At 38.1% G+C, this 19,128-nt stretch overlaps 2 protein-coding genes across 6 annotated transcripts in view; one reads left to right on the top strand and one right to left on the bottom strand.

Annotated features, from left to right (window-relative positions):
* LOC6048111 (potassium voltage-gated channel subfamily H member 7) overlaps positions 1–19,128 on the bottom strand; it is a 142,460-nt gene that overhangs the window by 82,768 nt on the left and 40,564 nt on the right. For all 5 annotated transcript variants that reach the window (XM_038254652.1, XM_038254653.1, XM_038254651.1 and 2 more), the window contains 8 exons: positions 18,601–18,743; positions 16,622–17,747; positions 12,599–12,773; positions 12,297–12,535; positions 12,023–12,186; positions 5,362–5,498; positions 5,247–5,264; positions 4,986–5,123 (listed from right to left, as the gene is read on the bottom strand). In XM_038254652.1, the coding sequence (XP_038110580.1) occupies positions 4,986–5,123; positions 5,247–5,264; positions 5,362–5,498; positions 12,023–12,186; positions 12,297–12,535; positions 12,599–12,773; positions 16,622–17,747; positions 18,601–18,743 (2,140 nt within the window). The remainder of the gene's footprint in view (positions 1–4,985; positions 5,124–5,246; positions 5,265–5,361; positions 5,499–12,022; positions 12,187–12,296; positions 12,536–12,598; positions 12,774–16,621; positions 17,748–18,600; positions 18,744–19,128) is intronic.
* LOC119767089 overlaps positions 18,419–19,128 on the top strand; it is a 127,144-nt gene continuing 126,434 nt past the window's right edge. Inside the window, exon 1 of the mRNA XM_038254656.1 lies at positions 18,419–18,580. Coding sequence (XP_038110584.1) covers positions 18,544–18,580 — 37 coding nt within the window. The 5' untranslated portion in view covers positions 18,419–18,543. The remainder of the gene's footprint in view (positions 18,581–19,128) is intronic.

Below are 19,128 nucleotides of genomic sequence, written 5' to 3'. Positions count from 1 at the left end.
TTTCCAAGCATTACAGTTGTTCGTATATGCTCATTAGAGAGAATGATTCAATTATTTAAAAAAATCTTCAGGTAATACAAATTTTGTTTTTTTACTCCAAATATCATCCGACCAACTGCTTGTCCATTCGAAGGCAATTTGATTCCAGATATGAAACTAGCTAGCTCAACAATCTCTATTTTTGAGGCTTTTCTTTTAGACATGCACTTTTTGGATGTTTCGGAATCTGACATAAACCTCTAATAATCGTCAAGGTAAAATATAAGTACCGCAATTTGTTGTAAGGAATTTTGTTATATTTTCGGCAGATTAAAATATTTTCTATGGAATGAGAAATAATCGTGATCATAGGGCTACGAAGAAACTTCAAATGTTTTCTTTTTAGGCTTGTTTGATAGTATACAAAAGTGAAAAAAACAGTTCCCGTAATCGATGAATTGTCTAAGTGTATTGTTCTTCCTGAAATCTATACTTGACTATGTTAAAAAAAGTCTTATATTTTATTTCTAGAATAGTTAAAATCCCAGTCTTGAGTTTGGTATGAAACCATTTTAAAAAAAACTAGAAATAAATTTCAATGACAATATCCCTATTTAAAAATTTACTCAATAATAACAGATGTCAATTTATGGAGGAACTAATTTATCAAATTTGTATTCTCTCACACACGCTCTGATAATATGATATCTATTGTTAATCACATATTACATTTAATTTTATATCTCGAAATAAATATCGAAATATATCTTAAAACTTATAATAAACATGCCATGAACGCAGCGCAGCGGATAGCAAACGAAAACGACGACGACGACAAAAGTCCAAGCAGAGAAACAGCGCGCGCTTGTAGGTAAACAGGCAGGCAGGCAGGCGAGCAAGCTCGTGAGAGAGTTTGAACCTGAGAGAAAGCACGTGTGTGTACGAATTGGAATTTAACATCGTTGTTAGGTAGCCCCTTACAGCTAGCCGCGCAAAAATGGTCAGTTTTGAGCGCTAATAACTTCGCGGGAAAAAATCCTGAAAATGTGGTGTCTTCGGGAAAGTTGTTCTAAATTTAATGAAGGTTCTACATTTGAGAAATGGTAAGAATCGGATAGCTATGTCGCCTTCCACAGGTAAAAAAGTATAACAGTTGCTTTTCTCCATACATTTTGATGATTTTTCCCATACAAACTTTAAGCGATTGGAGGGAGGAATTCCCGTGGTCAGAATGAGCTCAAATTTGGAATTTAGCTTAGTGATGGGTCAATCTTTGATTTCAGGGGGTAGCCCCAAAAAAGCCCGGATTTGGACCACCCTACTATTCAGGGATATGAATAATCGGGTAAGTGGCATTCGGGATTGTGGCCTATTCGGGAAAATGACTTTCGGGGATGTGGACGATTAGGGAAAATGGGAAATTCGGGTTAATCGAATTCGGAGAAATGACTATTAGGGAAAGTGTCTTTTCGGGGAAGAGGCATTCGGGGAAATGACCCTTCGGTAATATGGGTTTCGGGAAAATGTCATAGATTCCAGAACATAATTCTGAGTCAATAGGTATTAAGAAGTTCATTTTCCGAGTGATTTTATAGCCTTTCCTCAGTGAGGTGAGGAAGGCAAAACTTAGATCGTTGACGCCTTGAAAAAAAACTCAACGTTCACCAAATACGCCGTCATGAAAAAAACGTTGATCGTTGACGCCCACAGAAAAACTCAACTCTCACTAAATACGCCCTCATGGAAATATATTTTAAAAAACTTTGATCGTTGACGCCTTAAAAAAAACTAAACTCTCGCAAAATACGCCCTCATAAAAATATTTCAAGAAATACTTTGATCGTTGACAGCAATACAAATAATCAACTTTTACCAAATACGCCATAATAAAAATATTAAAAAAAAATAAAAAGACACTTTGATAGTCAACCCAGAGCTATTATTATTTTGACCTTTGACTAACTAAATAGGCCCTCCGGAGGCCTCCTGGATTTTTGTTAATAAAATACTTAGATCGTTATCTGCCAGATTCAAATCCGACTTAGACTATGTACGCCGCAATGGTTTATTTTTAAATAAGGGCCCCCAACTGGACACAAAAAAGTACAAATTCGAATCCCCTATTATTATGGCACTGCCCCTACAATTTTACCTTTCTAAAAAAAATCTTTGTCAAATATTTTGGAAACAAAAAATGACAGAGCAATATTCGTGGCAATATTCGATTGCCATTTTTGCCAGCAGGGATGGATGTAGGTAAATTCTGCTACTGCAAGCTTATAAATTTGAAATCCAAAAGAGATTTCAACTTGCCTAACAATTAAACAGATTATTTTTGGGTAATTGGGTCATAAAATGAAGCTTAGATTGCTGATATTATTGTTTACAGTGATAGTTTTATTTTTCTGCGTTCAATGACCCTTTGTACGACCACAAAGAGTTTAAAATGTATTTTCAAATCAATTTTGAAAAATCAACCTCGCGGTTCTTCTTGACTTCTTGATTTGATTTTTGATTTGGTTCTTCTTGACAGAAACGGTCCTACTTGACAGCTCTTTCCAAGGGGACCATAGTTGATCCATCGAAAAAATGTTGTCTTGGAAACTTTTTTTTTTGCATAAAAATAAAAAAAAGTGATCAGAAATGGTTTTTAAGCATATTTTTAATCGTTGTACATAAAAATTTACATAGGGCTTTAGGACCCTATTCTCTACCAAGTCACAGGAAATCCGGAAAAGTTGCCCGACCTCTCTTCGATTTGCGTGAAACTTTGTCCTAAGGGGTAACTTATGTCCCTGATCACGGATCCGAGGTCCGTTTTTTATATCTCGTGACGGAAGGGCGGTACGACTTTCACTTTTGAACATGCGATAAAAAAGGTGTTTTCAATCATTTGCAGCCTGAAACGGTGCACCGCGGTGATGAGATAGATTTTTTTTGTCAAAGGGATTTTATGTAAAATTGGACGCCCGATTTGATGGCGTGCCATGATCAACGACTTTTTTTTCGTAGCTTTGATGTTTGATTTTGATTTTCCAAAAACCATATAAGCTTATAGTTCAGATTTTAAAGAACAACTTTGCTGAAAACATCGAAAAGATACGTCTACATCAACCTAAAAAATACATTTTTTTTTTCAAACTAAAATCAAACCAAAGGATTATTGGGAACTTGTTCCTTAAAACACGAACTATACACTCATAATATTTTTAAAAAATATAAAAACGGTGAAAACCAAGACGCATAGGTCTTACGAGTTGATTTCCATTTAAAATTGATTTGGCTTGGGGTACACGAAATCGTTATCAATCGGGCTCAAGCTGTGTACAGATAAATGATTCCTTTAAAATTTCCCCGGAAAATTTGGGGGCAAAACAAGTTACTGATGATAAAACAATTACTGAAAAAAAAACTATCGTTTGTAAACTATTAAGTATTCAATAACGATATTTCAATATTTTCAATCAAATATAGCACACCAATCATAGATGCAAGAATAACAATATTTCTTGAACTTATTGATATTACACTCAAAAAAATGAGTTCGCGTACACGTGAACAGAGTTCATGCCAATGGGAACCAGGAAGAAAACTGTTCAACTTTTACAGTGCATTGCACCATGAAAGTGAACAGTTTTCTTCCTTGTTCCCGTTGGCATGAACTCTGTTCACGTTTACGCGAACTCATTTTTTTGAGTGTAAGATATTTTTTTAGCATTTCTGTTACAATGTAAAAAGCAAATTTCACGTTTTGTTTAAATAAAAAATTGAAATTGTGTGTGTTTTTTTTAATTTGTTTGGTACGCATTTGTTGACTATATACGCCCTTCCTATCAAACTCATACACCCCTAACGCCTTTGGGGGGAAACACCCCCCATTAAAGAATCCTGGATACGGGTCTGGTAACACGATACAATATTCCTTATAATCAGGATTCAGTGTCTTAATACTCAAACAGAAAAAATATAGTTCCAGAGCCTTGACATTGGATTTGTTCCTGAATCATTTTGGTGCAGTTATTTCATTAGTTGAGTTTTTAATGAAGTTTTTACTGTTGTGGAATTATGGAATTCTTCACGTTAAATGTATTTTTTCTTTCTTGGCTAAGCCAAAGCCAAGATCGTGGTTTCAAACCCACATGGCTCGGCACATCCTTTCCCCTGTACTCTTCACATGTATAAGGACCAACTGTTCTCTGTATAATTGCCCTACAGAGCTCCACGGCCCGATCGCAAAAAGTGCTTTGAAGGGACGAGTTTTCCAGAAACCAGAACTTAAGGGCTAGCTGGGTATAAGTAAACGTAAAATGTGCACTTCGGTTCTAGCGATACATTTGGACAGTACAGAGTGGAAAAGGCAGAGCCAAAGAGGATTGAAAACACATTCAAACCTCTTCGGCGGCGAAGTTACGGCAGTGGATCGCTCGACACAGTCGCTCAACAATAGCGTGTGTGCGTGTCCCATCTGCCTAATAACAGAAGAAGCCTTTGTGATTCTATATAAATAGAATTGCAAGTCCGCAATAGATCTAATTCCTGGTCGCAGTGGATAGTGGCATCAAACAAAAAAAGCCAAAGCCAAGTTGGCTTTGATCAAATATTCATGTCTAGTTGATTATGCTTGTATGTAGAATTAAATGATATGGAAAATGAATCTAGCATTTTTACAATGTGTGAACAAAACAAGCTTCATCAAATCTTTGTTCGAATAATACATACACCAAAACAAACCAATGTGTGTGTGTGTGTGTGTTTTTTTTTATAATGCAATATTTCATCTCACAATTAAATTTGAAACACTAACACTCATTTTTTTTTGCTGCGACTGTTTTTCTACAATCCAATCATTTTTGAAGCAAAAAATGTTGTTCTCAGTTGTTCAACAAAATTGGAAGCTGCAATTTTCTACAAAAAATCACATGCTTTAGTGAGTGAATATGCTTGAACATTTAAATATGTGTTTCTTTAATATGAATAAAATTTTACAGCATGCTATTAATACTTACATAAACTTCCTCCCATTGTGAAACGTAGCGTACTAAACGGGAAAGCCGCAGTAGCCTCACTAATGATAATAGTTTTGCCAGCCGCAGTATGCGTAAAGCTCTTCCAGCATGGAGTATTTGGAACGAATCAGAAAAGTCCTGAAACAAAAGTTATAATTTGTATTGTTTTCCTTTGGTTAGCTCCACTTCCAGGATTTATCACCAGCATCGCGATAATTTGTTAATAGACTGTTCTAATAGTTCAGTAAAATTAATACTCACCTGATTATTTTTTTGAATCTGAAAGCAAAAAGATGAAAAGTTGTAAAAATTACTTATATTCCTTTAAAATTAAAATCAGACTGTCCCAAAAGCTATGATTCATTAGGGTACGTACCTGGTTGAAAATAAGAAAGATGTAATCCAAAGGTATCGATGAAATCAAGTCAAGAAAAAACCATGTTTTCAAATAATGTTTTGCAATAAGCTTAGGATCTAATATCACTTGTTCGGCGTTATCTTGTTGCATAATGCCTGAAAATACAATATATAAGCCAGCATTAGGACGTTGTCAATATTGTCTCAGGAAAATGTTCTGATTGAGCTTGTAGTGCACGAAATTCCCTAACATTTGACCTATGGAAATATTTGTTTCGAAGGCCTGGTTCCCTCCCGCAGCTGAGGCATACAGAAGTGATATTTGAGTGTTTAATCGGTGTAAGCGTTTGTATTTCAATTAAAGTGATTACAAAATAAATGTTGATAAATCATTGCCCCCGTTTTTTACTTCATTCACTTGAATGACACAAGAAAAAACTCCTTCGACAATTATCTCCTCTAGAAAGCATATCTTAAGACAGAGGAAACGGATGGCTCGCATGATTTCAGCTGGGACAATCAAATAATGTATCAAAAACGTTGGGAGGGAAAAAGCTTTCCAAAGAAAATAGAGAAAGAGGGAGAGAGGGGGCTTGGTACGGTAAAGTAGTTTGGTTTTTGTTTTTCTGGAGAAAAACTCTATAGGGACGCAGCGTTACATCGTGCTGCCACAGGCAGAAAAATATTTTGTAGAATCAGCCTGTACGAGGTTTGATTCAACAAAAATTTTGTTGAATATAATCAACGCTGATTTTTCGTTGGAACAAACCTTGATTTTTTCAATTCGACAAAAATCTTTTTTTGTTTTGAAAAAGTTGCTTTGACGTTTAGTGTTGATTCAACAAAATCTTGATTTTCAAATCAACAAAACATTTTGTTGATTCAAATATGCCTTATTTTTCTGCGTGCATCTGGTTTTTTTAAAGTGCAAGAGTGGAAAAGTGCTGAGTCATCGTCTAAAAATAGACGGCGTCCTATCTCGTCCAGCAAAATGAAGTCGATAAAGTTGTCGGTTTCGATGAGAAAAAGTGGAAGACGTGGTCTAAAAATAGCGACGCCATCCCTCTATAGGGGACGACCGTCTATTTTAAGACGATGACTCAGCACTTTTCCACTCTTGCACTTAAAAAAAAACAGATGGTAGCACGATGTAACGCCACGTCCCTATATCAACATTTTTCAAAGTTACTGTATATCATCTGTTAACGTCGCCACTTTTAGCTTTACTCTCACTCTACAAGTGAATATAGAGTTTTGTGAAATTAAATAGCTTACTTTATATTTTGATATAGAGTTGAGTTAAAGTCACTTTTTAGTGTCCCGTGGTTACTTGGCTATATCGTCGCCGTCGTGCTAACTTGTCGTACGTGCATTTTAGACCAAATTGAGTTAAGAACGCCATTTTGTGCAGCTCACAAAGCCTCAGCTATTGACCTTCACAGATCCCGAAAATTCGATTTCAATCCTGAGATATTGAACGAAATCCGAAAAAACCTCCGTGCATTTTTGTCACTTTAAATATGAAAGAAGTTTCAATCTTGTCGTGCTATCTTGACACAGCCTGAAAATTGATGTAAGTGCGACAATTAGCCAAAGGGATTTCAGGTCAGAACGCGTTTGACGCACGTACAAGTTAGATTACCGTGAACATTTGTCGGGACTCCGACAACCAACTTCAACCAAACATCGGTACAATGCACAGAATGGTCAGCCAACAAAACGTGTTTTTTACTGTTTCCATTGCGTGCTCTCTTTTTTGTTTATTCAATGTCAAACAATAAATCGCGTTTTTTCTCGAAACGTCGAAATGGCGGGTGCGACATGATAGCACGACAGCGTCGATATATCAACATTTTTGTATTAATAATTTCAAGAAAAATTAGAATCCTGCGCTCCAATTAATCGCCGCAGAAAGATACCGTCGCAATGGAAAAACCTATAGAGACGGCAAGAGAGTAGGCTTAGACAAAAAATTAAAAACATGTTGATTGTCAATATGAGCAAAATCATAGGGACTTTTGCTGCTGGCTGTCGATTGCTTGTTGGTGTTAGCTGACTGATGTTTGTGTCGGAGATAAGCCTGGTAGAAAATATTAATAATAATATTTCATGATTGACTGTGTTTCGTATCGTAAATAGTTAATACGATCGATTAAATAAATGAATAAATTAAGCGCTTGTCTGTTTATCTGTGAAAAGTTCAAATAATGCGAGAGAGAAATATCGTTCACACACACACTACACCACCAATGGTGTGGTGAAGATGGTGAGCGTAGCCAAAGTCGAACGTTGCCGGTTCGGCTCAACACCAATGACGGTGACGGAATCTGCGGTTCTGTGAGTTTCATGGCCGGCTCGGTTGCATCCGTACTGGTGCCGGTATCTGCGACCTTCGGGATAAGCTGTACCGTACCATCGAATTGAGGCACTGCGGGCGTTGTTGGCTTCGTCGGGCAGGCTCCCCTCCCCTCGTTGGCGAACCTGCTGCCCAGGCATACGCTAATCGGGGAATGTCCTAAGGAGAACCTTTTGAACGTTAAGCCGCCTGATTTTGTTGGCGCTAAAAGGCGCAAGACGACGGGGAAAATAGACCAAAACATTTACAAAAAGATGGTTTCGTGCAAACTACAAAAGCTTGATTTTTTCACACAGAAACAGAATGTAATGAAAAATCACACTGCACGAACCAAAGATCAAAAGTTTGTTGAATTTTCATCAAGTTTATTCATACGATAACTGATTTCATTTCATTTCTCCGTTGGCCACATCCAGAACCGTATTGAGGAAACAGTAGAAACTGATCATGCTACATATAGAAATTTTTGAATATAGAGTGTCTCTAGTTCAATTTCGTCTTCTGGACAAGTTTTCCATGTTCCTCGGTGGCCACATCCGGTTTCTCAAATGTAACAGTCTTCGACACCGTAGCCAAACCACCCCCAACCCCACCCCCTTAATGTGTTACATTATAAAAGAACGCCTGCGGTTGGCCGGTTTTCTGGGCATTGTGCAGCGGTTCTATTGGACTTCGCGGTGGGCTTGGTGGTTTTTTAGCTTCGCACCTGGCTGGATGAACGCACTGCGTTCCTTTCATCGGGCAGAAATCTTTGGAGTTGAATCGGCAGCCCAAGCATCCGGTGGCCCGGCTCGAATGGCGTATACAAGTGCCGTCGATTCACCAACGAGGGACAACTCGGCCCGACAAAGACATCACCACCCACAGAGCGTCCATCCGACCCGGTACGGACACCGAGGATCGCCATGCCTGCCGCAAAGGCCACGAAACCGTTGCATCTGGCGGAATTACTGATCATAATTTTCTCAACCTTTGTAAATTGACAGCAATGGAAAATGAAATTCAACACGGTTGCTGCGATGAATTTCAAAAACGCTTGCGCTCGTATCTTTGAGACCTCTACAAGAAAACCACCAAAACTGATTTTTTCTCAATACGCGCAATAATTCTTTGCTCTACAACTTTGTGGAACATTGTTACACTCTAAAAAATAACACTGCAAAGATAGAAAAAATATTAAATTTTAGAATGAAAATTTTTGTTCTAAATGAAAAATAACCCTTCTGGGTTATTTCATTTTCGAAAAGTACATCAAAAAAAATTACAGTTGAGTAACGAAAAATGGCTGAGTTTTGAAAACTTTTTTAGTGTTTTTTTCAATGAAAAATACGGTTTTTCAAAATTTCGAGTACGTCATCCAATCGGGCGTCCAATTACACAAAAGTCCTTTTGATGCCAAATTTCTATCTCATCACCGTTTCAGGCTGCAACCTCTTTTTTCGCTTGTTCAAAAATGAAAAGGGTCGTACCACCCCTCCGTCACGAGATATAAAAAAATTACCCCTATATCTGATCAGACTGTAGCCCCGATTTTCTGGCGCTAGTGACAAATTCCCATTTGTAAAATATTTTAAATGAAACATGAAAGTCAAAACTTATCCAAAAAATTTCATTGACTGGTATAATTTTATTTGGTGTCGTTTTTGTTATAATAGACAAAATAAAAGAAATTTTACAAGCTTTGATAGTCATGTCATTTTATTACGTTTATAAGAGACTAATTTAATTTGAATTAAATTGTATTGGAAACTTTGGTGCATTTAATATCCATAGCTCAAAAAAAAATTTCTTTTAAGCTATCTAAAAACTGCTAGCCATGTTAAGATTGAAGTGTATATTATCACCAATTAATAGTATTGAGATAAGTCTATGATTTTAGGCATGCAAAACATAATAAATATAATAAAAACATAGATTTTATGACAGTTTTAAAAATTTCGCGGGATCCTGGGAATTCAAGGGATTTTAAAAATATTTTTCCCGTTCCCCGGGACCCGGGAGAATTGGACACCCTAAGCATAATAACATAAAACCAATCAGAAAACGTTCGATAAGTTAAATTCCATGTATAGAAAATAAAATAGCAATTTTAAAGTTCGAGTCTACCTGCTGCTTTGATTTGATAATTCAGTTTCAGCCGAGAAATGGAATACCAAAGTAGAATACCAAGTGAGTGTTTTGCCTAGGCACCAATTATTAGTTATTATTTAGTAAAACTTTGGCTTTTTTGTAAAAATATTATATTGGTCGGCCAATTGCACATATATATACAGCAATTCCCCATGAAAACAGCATGGAAAAAAACAAAAGTGTTCGGATCGGACTCAATATTTTTCTGGGGGTTCCCTGGACGAAATAATTAGACCCGTATTTTTTTGCTTGGCCATTAGGGTGACCTACGCCGCCCTTGTGTGGCAGTGCGTGGCCGAATGGTTACGCTGTCCGCTTTGTAAGCGGATGAATCTGGGTTCGATTCCCATCTGCTGCAACCTTCCATCGGATGAGGAAGTAAAATGTCGGTCCCGGCCTTAGTTGTTAGGCCGTTAAGTCATTCCAGGTGTAGGAGTCGTCTCCATGCCATAAGTACAAACAACACACCAAACCAAGCCTACTCCGGTTGAATCGCTGGCGGCGGTTGGACTCGCAATCCGAAGGTCGTCAGTTCAAACACTGGGGTGGAAGGTTCCTTGGAGTAGAAAGAGGTTTGGGTGCTCTCCCCATTCAAGCCTTCGGACTCCTAGGTTCGAGCAGAAACTTGCAATAGAGACCACAAAAGACCCGGGGGTCGTTAATGTGGATGGTTTGATTTTTTTTGACGCCGCCTTAGGGTGGGCTGAAAAATGGCCATTTTCGTCAATTTTCGCAAAATCCACTTTTACCAAAAAGCATAACTCCTCGCCATTTCAACCGATTTCAATTGTCTTATACGCAAATGAAAGGTGATAAGTTGGCCTTTCAAAGAAAAATAATAAGAAGTTTCAAAAATTTAGCCTAACATATGAAAAGGTCGAATGAAACTTTAAAATGCCGTTTTGACGGTGTCTGGACCAAAGAGCCTATGTCTGGAAATATTTTTATCGGAATCCCCGAACATTTTTACATAACATTCTAAAAAAGTTCATTAACAGGATTCCGAGATATGATTTTTTGAAAATAAAATCCGTGTTTTTTCGACGCGCCGCGCGCAAAAACACGAAAATGACAAAATCGGCAAAAAATCAACTTTTTCCACTAAAACTGCGATAACTTAAAAATTTCAGCGATGACCTATACTGCCCCTGATCGCATAAATGTCCCATATGCATTTTCATCGATTTCGAGTTATTGATGCAGTTTGTGTTCAGCAGTAGAAACAGCCAGTTGGAATCCATCTTAGGTTCAACGAAAGACCCCATACCGACTTTAGGCAAACCCGGCATCTACGAGGTATCCTGCGGCCACTGTGATATGAGCTACATTGGACAAACTAAGAGATTGCTGCAAACCAGGTTGGATGAGCATATACACACATATGTCAAAATTGCCATGGAGGAAAAACGGAAAGGATTTGTCCCCCATTTCAAGTCAGCAGTAACCGAACACATCATCGAGACAAAACATAACATCACAACTAGCGACGCGGTCATCTTAAGACACATCACTAACCCATCGAAGCTGGCTGTCGCTGAATGTTTGGAAATCTTCAAGGCAGGCAACAAATGTTTACTCAACAAGGATTCAGGTAACGGCTCAACGTGGCTGTTTAAGCTGTTACCTATACAGGCACAAAAGAAGAACGAGGAGGTAGTACCTACAGTAACTACAAATATGGATACACCAGCGATGAACCTTCAGGCGAGAACAGAACACTGATGAAGTCTGCAAGTAGTAGACGAAATACGTATCTGTCAAGATATTAAAAATATATAGCGGAATTAAAAGGAACAACTCGTCTCTTTGTATTCACGCTCAACCAAACCACAACAACGAAAAAATCAAGTTTTGCAACGAGTTCTATACAACATTTTTTGCAATTCCGAAACACACCCATTGAATAAAATTTTAAGTAAAATTTTCATGTATTTCGTCAATAAATCGTTTAAATCAAAAAAATGTTGAAAAGTGTTACTTTTCGAAACAAGTGCTGAAAAGTTCAACTTTTCAGCACCGATTTCTGTGCTTAAAAGTAGAACTTTTCAGCATTTATTTTGAAAAAGTGTTGCTATTCGATTCTGTTATTTTTGGTACTGAACAGTAGGCTAGTTCGTCGTTCAAGAATGACAGGAAAAGTAAGTAGTTTCACGACGGAATTGCAAAAAGGATAATTTAAGCATTACCATCTTACCTGTTCTGAAGTTGACTACGATATCAACCAAAAAAATCGTATCACTTAAGCAGTTGAAGGCAATCCATCTTGTGCTGAGGTCATCATTAAAAAAGGAAATGGCAACAGGCAAAATAATTAAATTGGCTACTAGCAGTAGCAACATACACAAATCCCAGTAGAATCTAAAAATAGAACAAAAAACGTAGTTTTTTTCTCCAGTTTTCACAGATGAGAGATGATCCTTGAAGTTTCACGACGTGGGTATACTAAAACACACGTTTTATGTGTTCACCTGAACGAACTGCACGGATGAATGACCCAATGACCAGCTGTCTTCTGGCGAATTCTCTCTTTGACTAAAGCTTTTTTACTTCCAAATAGTTTCATCGCAAGTCGATTGTCTGTCGGTTGAAACCATGCTTGCAACTGGTTTTTGAGAAAATTCGATGATGGTTTTTCTGTTGACAGTGGTATGCAAGGAAGCGGTTCTTCCTTTGGAGTCCCATAAAGGGAAACATCATCGAAATGTACCTGAAAAGATAACTTTGTATGTATGGGTAAATGCTAATTAAGAGCTACCGTTCAGTATGTTACCTTTGATTTTGCCATGTCGTTTATGTAGTCATTTATCAGAAGCGCCTCGTCGTCTAATGCAGTTACTAAAGAATCTGTGCATGTATTATCAATCGATACCCTTAAATCGTTTTCATTCTGATTTAGTAGATTTGAATGAAATCTAATAGAATCAGTACTAGCGGCGTTAAACAATCTGAAAATTTGATAGATAAAAAATCATTATATGTATGTATTTTTACATTAGAGTTGGTATATCAACTAATCAATGATAAAAATAATGATAAAAAAAAAACAAATGGTCCACTTAAGTTCCGACACTCATAAAATGAATGGTTATAAGATTAACAGTTGTGACTATTTGTTTTATAGTTGGCCTGTGTTTCGTAACAGTTATGAATTTTCTATATATTAAAAAAACATTACTCTTCAATTTGCCTCAGTAGGTTAAAAGTATTATTTCAAACGCATGATGGGTCCAAAATGTATGTGAATAATGGAAGTTAATTCATCTACACTATTTGAATTGAATCTTTATTTAGAAATGTTTTTAATGTTTCATTTCTTTGTTCATTTAATTCGTTTACCACACCCAACGTAAAAGAACGCGCGTGTTCATTCGTTCATTGGAACAGTTCATCCTGGTAGACGTGTTTGTTGTGTCGTGCGCGCTAGAGGCATCGTTGCGTGCCTCGAGTTGTTTGACGGACGGAGGTAGAAGAGACCTCCGAGACGGATGATTTCCAACTCATCCCCGGAAATCGGAAGCGGAAGAAGTCCCCTGAGATCACCGGAGCTGTCGTCGAAGAAGGAAAAGTGGAGCAGCAACAACAACAAGTTCAGCCCGCTAGCGGAAACAAAAACAACAACAATGCCAGCCCAGCAGGAGGAGGAGACGCCACGGCGGTTTTGCCACCCGGCCAGTTGGCAGGTAAACAAAAGCAACCACCTTTGGTGGTAAAGAGCTCCACGCAAAGCTCCACGGCCTTTTACAGGCTTGTGAAAATAACGTCGCTGTGTCAATACGATTTCGAGCCAATTTTCAAGATTACCCGGTTTGGCACCAAGGTAACCAGCTTCTCTGTCGAAGACTTCGACAAGTTGCAAGTGCTCTTCAAGAAGCACAAAGTTGAATTCTACACCCACGAACGACGGAGCGAACGAAATCATCGGGTAGTTCTTCGTGGTTTACCCGATGAACTGAAACCGGATGCAAGTACCTGCTGAAGAGGGATCTCAAGCTGGACGCGCTGGAGGTGCATATCATCAAGTGGAAGGAAAAGTCAGCCGTGGACGAAACTCCGTACATTGTGGTCTTCCCCAAGGGATACACCAATCTGAAGAAGCTCTCTTCAATGAAGGTTGTGGCAAGCACTATCATCCGGTGGGAGGCCGACTGTCAAGTGCAAGAAGCCGAGCCGAAGAGGTGTGCCAACTGCAACGGAACGCACGAAGCCATGGACCGAAGCTGCCCCAAGCGTGCGGATTTCATCCGGGCAGTCATCGAATTTGAAACCGCCGGTACGGAAGCCGGAAAAGCAGAGTCCAGCAGTTCCACGCCCAAAGTTAAAGACCGAGGGGATAGTCCTCCCGAAAAGAAACGTGAGGAAAGTACTATTTTGCGTGAGTAAAGACCTCTCGCGTGTTCATTCGTTCATTGAAACAGTTCATCCTATTGAGTGGCTTATATGTATGGACAAATGACCGCCACTTAGTTACCGAACCGTGGTGGCCCATACGGCAAAGGCACGGTTCAATATGCCGAAGGTCTTGGGTTCGAGTTTCGTACCGGTACTATTTTTGATAGATGAACTTTTTTTTTTGAAGATGATCCCATGAGTAAAGTACTCTCGGTAATTTCGGGATTTATCCTCTCCGTCCGCACACAGTATCATTTTACTACCGAATCGTGCTCTTTGTCCTCTCGTATGCCGATACCCAGTTCTGGGTGCAGCGTTCACGCCGGCGGAGTTCCATCCGCTGCCGGGCGCAGTCCCGGACGTAAAACCAAAGGATCGCCCTCGACCCGCAGGAAGCAGTCAAGTAAATACCGGCGCCGGCGCCGGTGCCACCACCACGGCGGAAGGAGAGGAGGTGCTCTACAGTTCGACTGAGCTGTGGCACATTTTTAACGAGTACAGCGCCAGGTTCCAGACCTGCAAGACCCGCGTGGACCAATTGAGACTCGTCAGTTACATGCTCGGCAAATACGGCGGGAAATGAAAATCTTTTTTATGTATTCTATATTATTTTGAACCGTCTCTCGGTCCTAACCTGGTCATAGCACCTAAACGGACCTAATAAAAATAAGTTAAGAAAAAAAAATACTTCATCCTATTGAGTGGCTTACATGGACAAATGAACGCCACTTAGTCATCGAACTATGGTGGCCCATACGGCAAAGGCACGGTTCAATAACCCGAAGGTCTTGGGTTCGAGTCTCGATACCGGTACTTTTTGCCTTTCTTACTTTTTTTTATAGATGAACTTTTTTTGAAGATGATCCCATGAGTAAAGTACTCTCGGTAATTTCGGGATTTATCCTCTCCGTCCGCACACAGTATCATTTTACTACCAAATCGTGCTCTTTATCCTCTCGTATGCCAATGCCCAGTTCTGGGTGTACAGCAAAACAAAACAACAAATGGACTTAGTCAAATTTATCATGTTGTCAAATGCTACTTGGGTAATGTTATGCTTGTTGCCCATTAAAAATATCTTCATTTTGACGAGAATAATACGTAGAAAACATTGGTTCAATAGACAAATTTATTTTAGCTTTATTTTTATGTGATTGTGCTCATAACTTCTAAACAGAACTTCTAAAAAGTCTTTGAGTGCTCTTGAAGGTTTTTTCCATATATCTCACTTGGCTTTCAATATTATCTTCTTAGCAGCTGTATTTGAACGTCAAATTTCTGATATGCCAACATTCGGTGCACGATGGAAATTACATGATGTTACTTCAAATTTGTTCGCAAGAAGGATTATCAGTAACGTGCCCAAACCCGAAGCGGTTTTATTGGACGAAAAGTGAAAAACGTGGTCTAAAAATGACAACGACAACGGTTTCCATTCAGCTAAAAATGTACTTGCCACAATGTCAGCTAATTTAGCATTGTTTCAGTAAACTGTTTTGCTATCGGTGGCTACCCAAATGCCTGTATTACAGTTAAACCTCGCAAAGTGCGCAGGCGTTACGCTTTGTGTTTCTTCGATTACTCCGAAATTACATAATATTTTTGCAATCTTTTGCCTTCCTCACTGAGGTAAGGCTATAATCCTGCTCTAAAAATGAACTTTTTATTAAAAGCTCAAAGACCCACCATCATGTGTACATATCGACTCAGAATCGAAAACTGAACAAATGTCTGTGTGTGTGTATGTGTGTGTATGTATGTATGTGACCAAAATTCTCACTGAGTTTTCTCAAAACTGGCTGAACCGATTTTGACCAAACTGGTCGCATTCGACTTGGTTTATGATCCCATACATCGCTATTGAATTAATTGAAGTTTCGATGACTAGTTCAAAAATTATGTATAAAAATGTATTTTCACATATATCCGGATCTCATGCATATAGTAAACCATGTCCGGATCCATCATCTGACCCATTGTTGTTTAGATAATCGAGAGACCTTTCCAACGAGTCCACAACATTGAAGCCGGATCTCACTCAAATGTATGTAAACCATGTTTGGATCCATCATCTGACAAATCGTTGGTTGGGTTCTGGATCTAAAAAATACCTGAAATATGTGTCCATACCACTCATATGGTATTATGTTGGTAAAAAGTGAGGAAGGCATCTACCACATAGGTGGATTAAGTTAGTTTTTGAAGTTAATTGTAGATTGCAACAATGCGAACAAATTGCTTCAAGCAGATTGCAAAAATATTATGTCGTTTCGGAGTAATCGAAGAAAAACTTAACGCCTGCGCACTATGCGAGGTTTAACTGTATTAAATTTAGACAAAATAAAAAAAAAAATCATAAGAGACCTGCGTAATGTTGCTTCTTATGCTTAGTAGATTTACTTACCTTCCGTTCAGTTTGAAGCTTCTCTTCTTTTTTGTCCTATTTAGGCTATTTGTGTTCGGAGATCCTGTGTAGTACTGGCTCAATATGTGATTAGAGTAAAGATTGTACACACTGTTACTGTAGCAATTGGGGTTATTTTGATTATTGTTGTTTTCAGTAGGTGCACTTAGTTGCCTGTTGAACTCAATATTTTTACTATTCAATTCACTAACTTGTGTATTTAACTCGATTATACTTTTCAATTGATTAGTTTCACTTTGATGATTGCTACTACTACTACTGCTAATGTTAATTGTGTTACTATTATTATTGCTTTTGTTACGAGTATTACTATGTATATTTATATTAGCACCAGAACTAGAGCATTTTTTGTCGTAGTTAAACTTGTTGAAATTATTACTCTTATTATTAGTTGCATCGCTGTTACTGTTAATTCTAGACCTACTAAATACTAGCGTGCCACTACCATTCAACGATTCAGCAGGCGTTAAAGAGCAACCCGGCCGATGTTGTAAAAGTTGTTGTTGGTGGAAATGAGCTAAGCTGTTTGATTGTTGCTGTGAACTGGCAACCGCTGCAGCATTCGAAGATGAATTTGTTGACGATATACTACTGCCATATTGTTGCACAAACGTATTTGTATCCGAACTAAGACCACCCTGTAAAGAATGGAACGACCCCTGGCACGAGCTTAGCAACGCGTTTTTGTTAATTGAAGGCTTGTTGGAATTGTTCAGTGAGATGGCCTGATGAAGAACACTTTTACATCCATTAAATAGTGGTGAGTTTCTTACACTATTGTTTGAATTGTCAATCGACTCACTCAGCATATGCTGATGATCTGTAGTGGTGTTAGTCGTCGGAGTATTCAAATTGTTACTGTTATCACTTTTGTAATATTTCAATTGATATTCACTGCTCCCATTCCCGCCACTACCGGAACTTGCGCCTGATGCTGCACTTTTTTGAGTACTACTGCAGTTGTTGGCGGATAGAGATTTTGCACTATTTTTTACAAGATTAAAATTCAAGTTGTTTTCATCGGGAACTGATGATGCTTTATCCAAATTATTATATGTGTTGCCACCAATCTCAGATTCGGTCGTTCTGAGCCCTAGCGGTTTGTCTGAAATAAGAAAGAGCTAGCCATAAGATCTGGAACACTTCATTTGAATCAATGCAAAATGAACGCAATTTATTAGTGACAATGTGGGTGTATTTACTTGATTCATACACATGTGGTTCGTTGAGCCACTACATAAAGCGGACTGATCAAGAATTATTTTAAATCGACATAAGCCAGTGATTCCAAAGCAGACCACATTGCGCACCTCACAAGAAAAAAAATCAATGAATGTGCATGCCGTTCTCTCTTTCCGTGAAAGTGATAGTAAAATTGGAGAAGCTGGAAAAAATCGATGTTTGATCTGCATTATTTACTACCCAAACGGAGCAGTTAATATTTCATACCAAAAGACTAAATATTACAGAAATTTCCAGTAGAAGAAGGGCTAAAATTTAGCTTTAAATCAAAATAACACAATCTTATTTTGAAAGCAAAAAAAATAAGCTTTTTTAATTTCTTTTAGAAATGTTTACTTTCGTAAAATACCGGAAAAATTATAAAAAGCAAAGAAATTGAGAAGTAGGACGTAAACTGGATTATTCACATTACTCTAGTTTACGGTTTATTAGCGGCTAGCTGACCGTATGTTAGAAGCTAAACCAAAAAGTTATAGGGAAGAAGCCAGCCTGTATCCAATAATTTTGTTTATTCTAGCCCAACTACAACTGTGCGCGCGGTTCTCCTGCTGAATATTACATTGGCATGTGCTGGTACCATCACACACGAAATAAATTAATCATTCAAGAACAAATAAATATCCTACATATGTTGCAAGTACAACTCTGGAATACGCAAAATGTTCAACGCGGCTTTAATGTTGGTTTCCAAAAAAGGTACTATCATATTAATTTACCTGTCGTTGGTGTTGAGTCACATTTTCCTGTATCATACTGTGTAGTATTGCTGCTGCCGTACGCTATGTTGCTATATCCAACGTTCACTGAAGACTGGTGCAGTTGATTCTGATAAAGTTGTAAAAACTCAGAGTTTTCTTGGCTGAAAATATATAGAGAATTTGTATACTTTTACATGTTCACTATACATAAGGCATTGGCATCAGAGAAATCCAAAAACGAAGAGAACACATTGCTATTTTATTCATTCAGTCAAAAAGTGGTAACCGAAACTTTGAAAGAGCAACGAGAGAAAGTAGAAATCTTTGCTCTGGATTTTTTTTTCTCCGGAGAATACACAAACGTTCAAAATCGAAGTGAATATGATTATGAAATGTTCTTGTAAACAGAGTGAGGAGCACACGTTCGAGTGCATGCAAGCGAACGTCGTGCATCTTCATCATCATCTTATTTCTAAACACCGTTATCCGGAGTGCTTTGATAGCATTTTTGAAATTATTTTACAAAAAAAATCAACGTGTACTTGT

The sequence above is a fragment of the Culex quinquefasciatus genome, chromosome 2, assembly GCF_015732765.1.
Source record: "Culex quinquefasciatus strain JHB chromosome 2, VPISU_Cqui_1.0_pri_paternal, whole genome shotgun sequence".
Lineage (NCBI taxonomy): Eukaryota > Metazoa > Arthropoda > Insecta > Diptera > Culicidae > Culex > Culex quinquefasciatus.
Note: the sequence above shows the minus strand (reverse complement) of the source record. Positions and strands in the feature narration are given on the sequence as shown.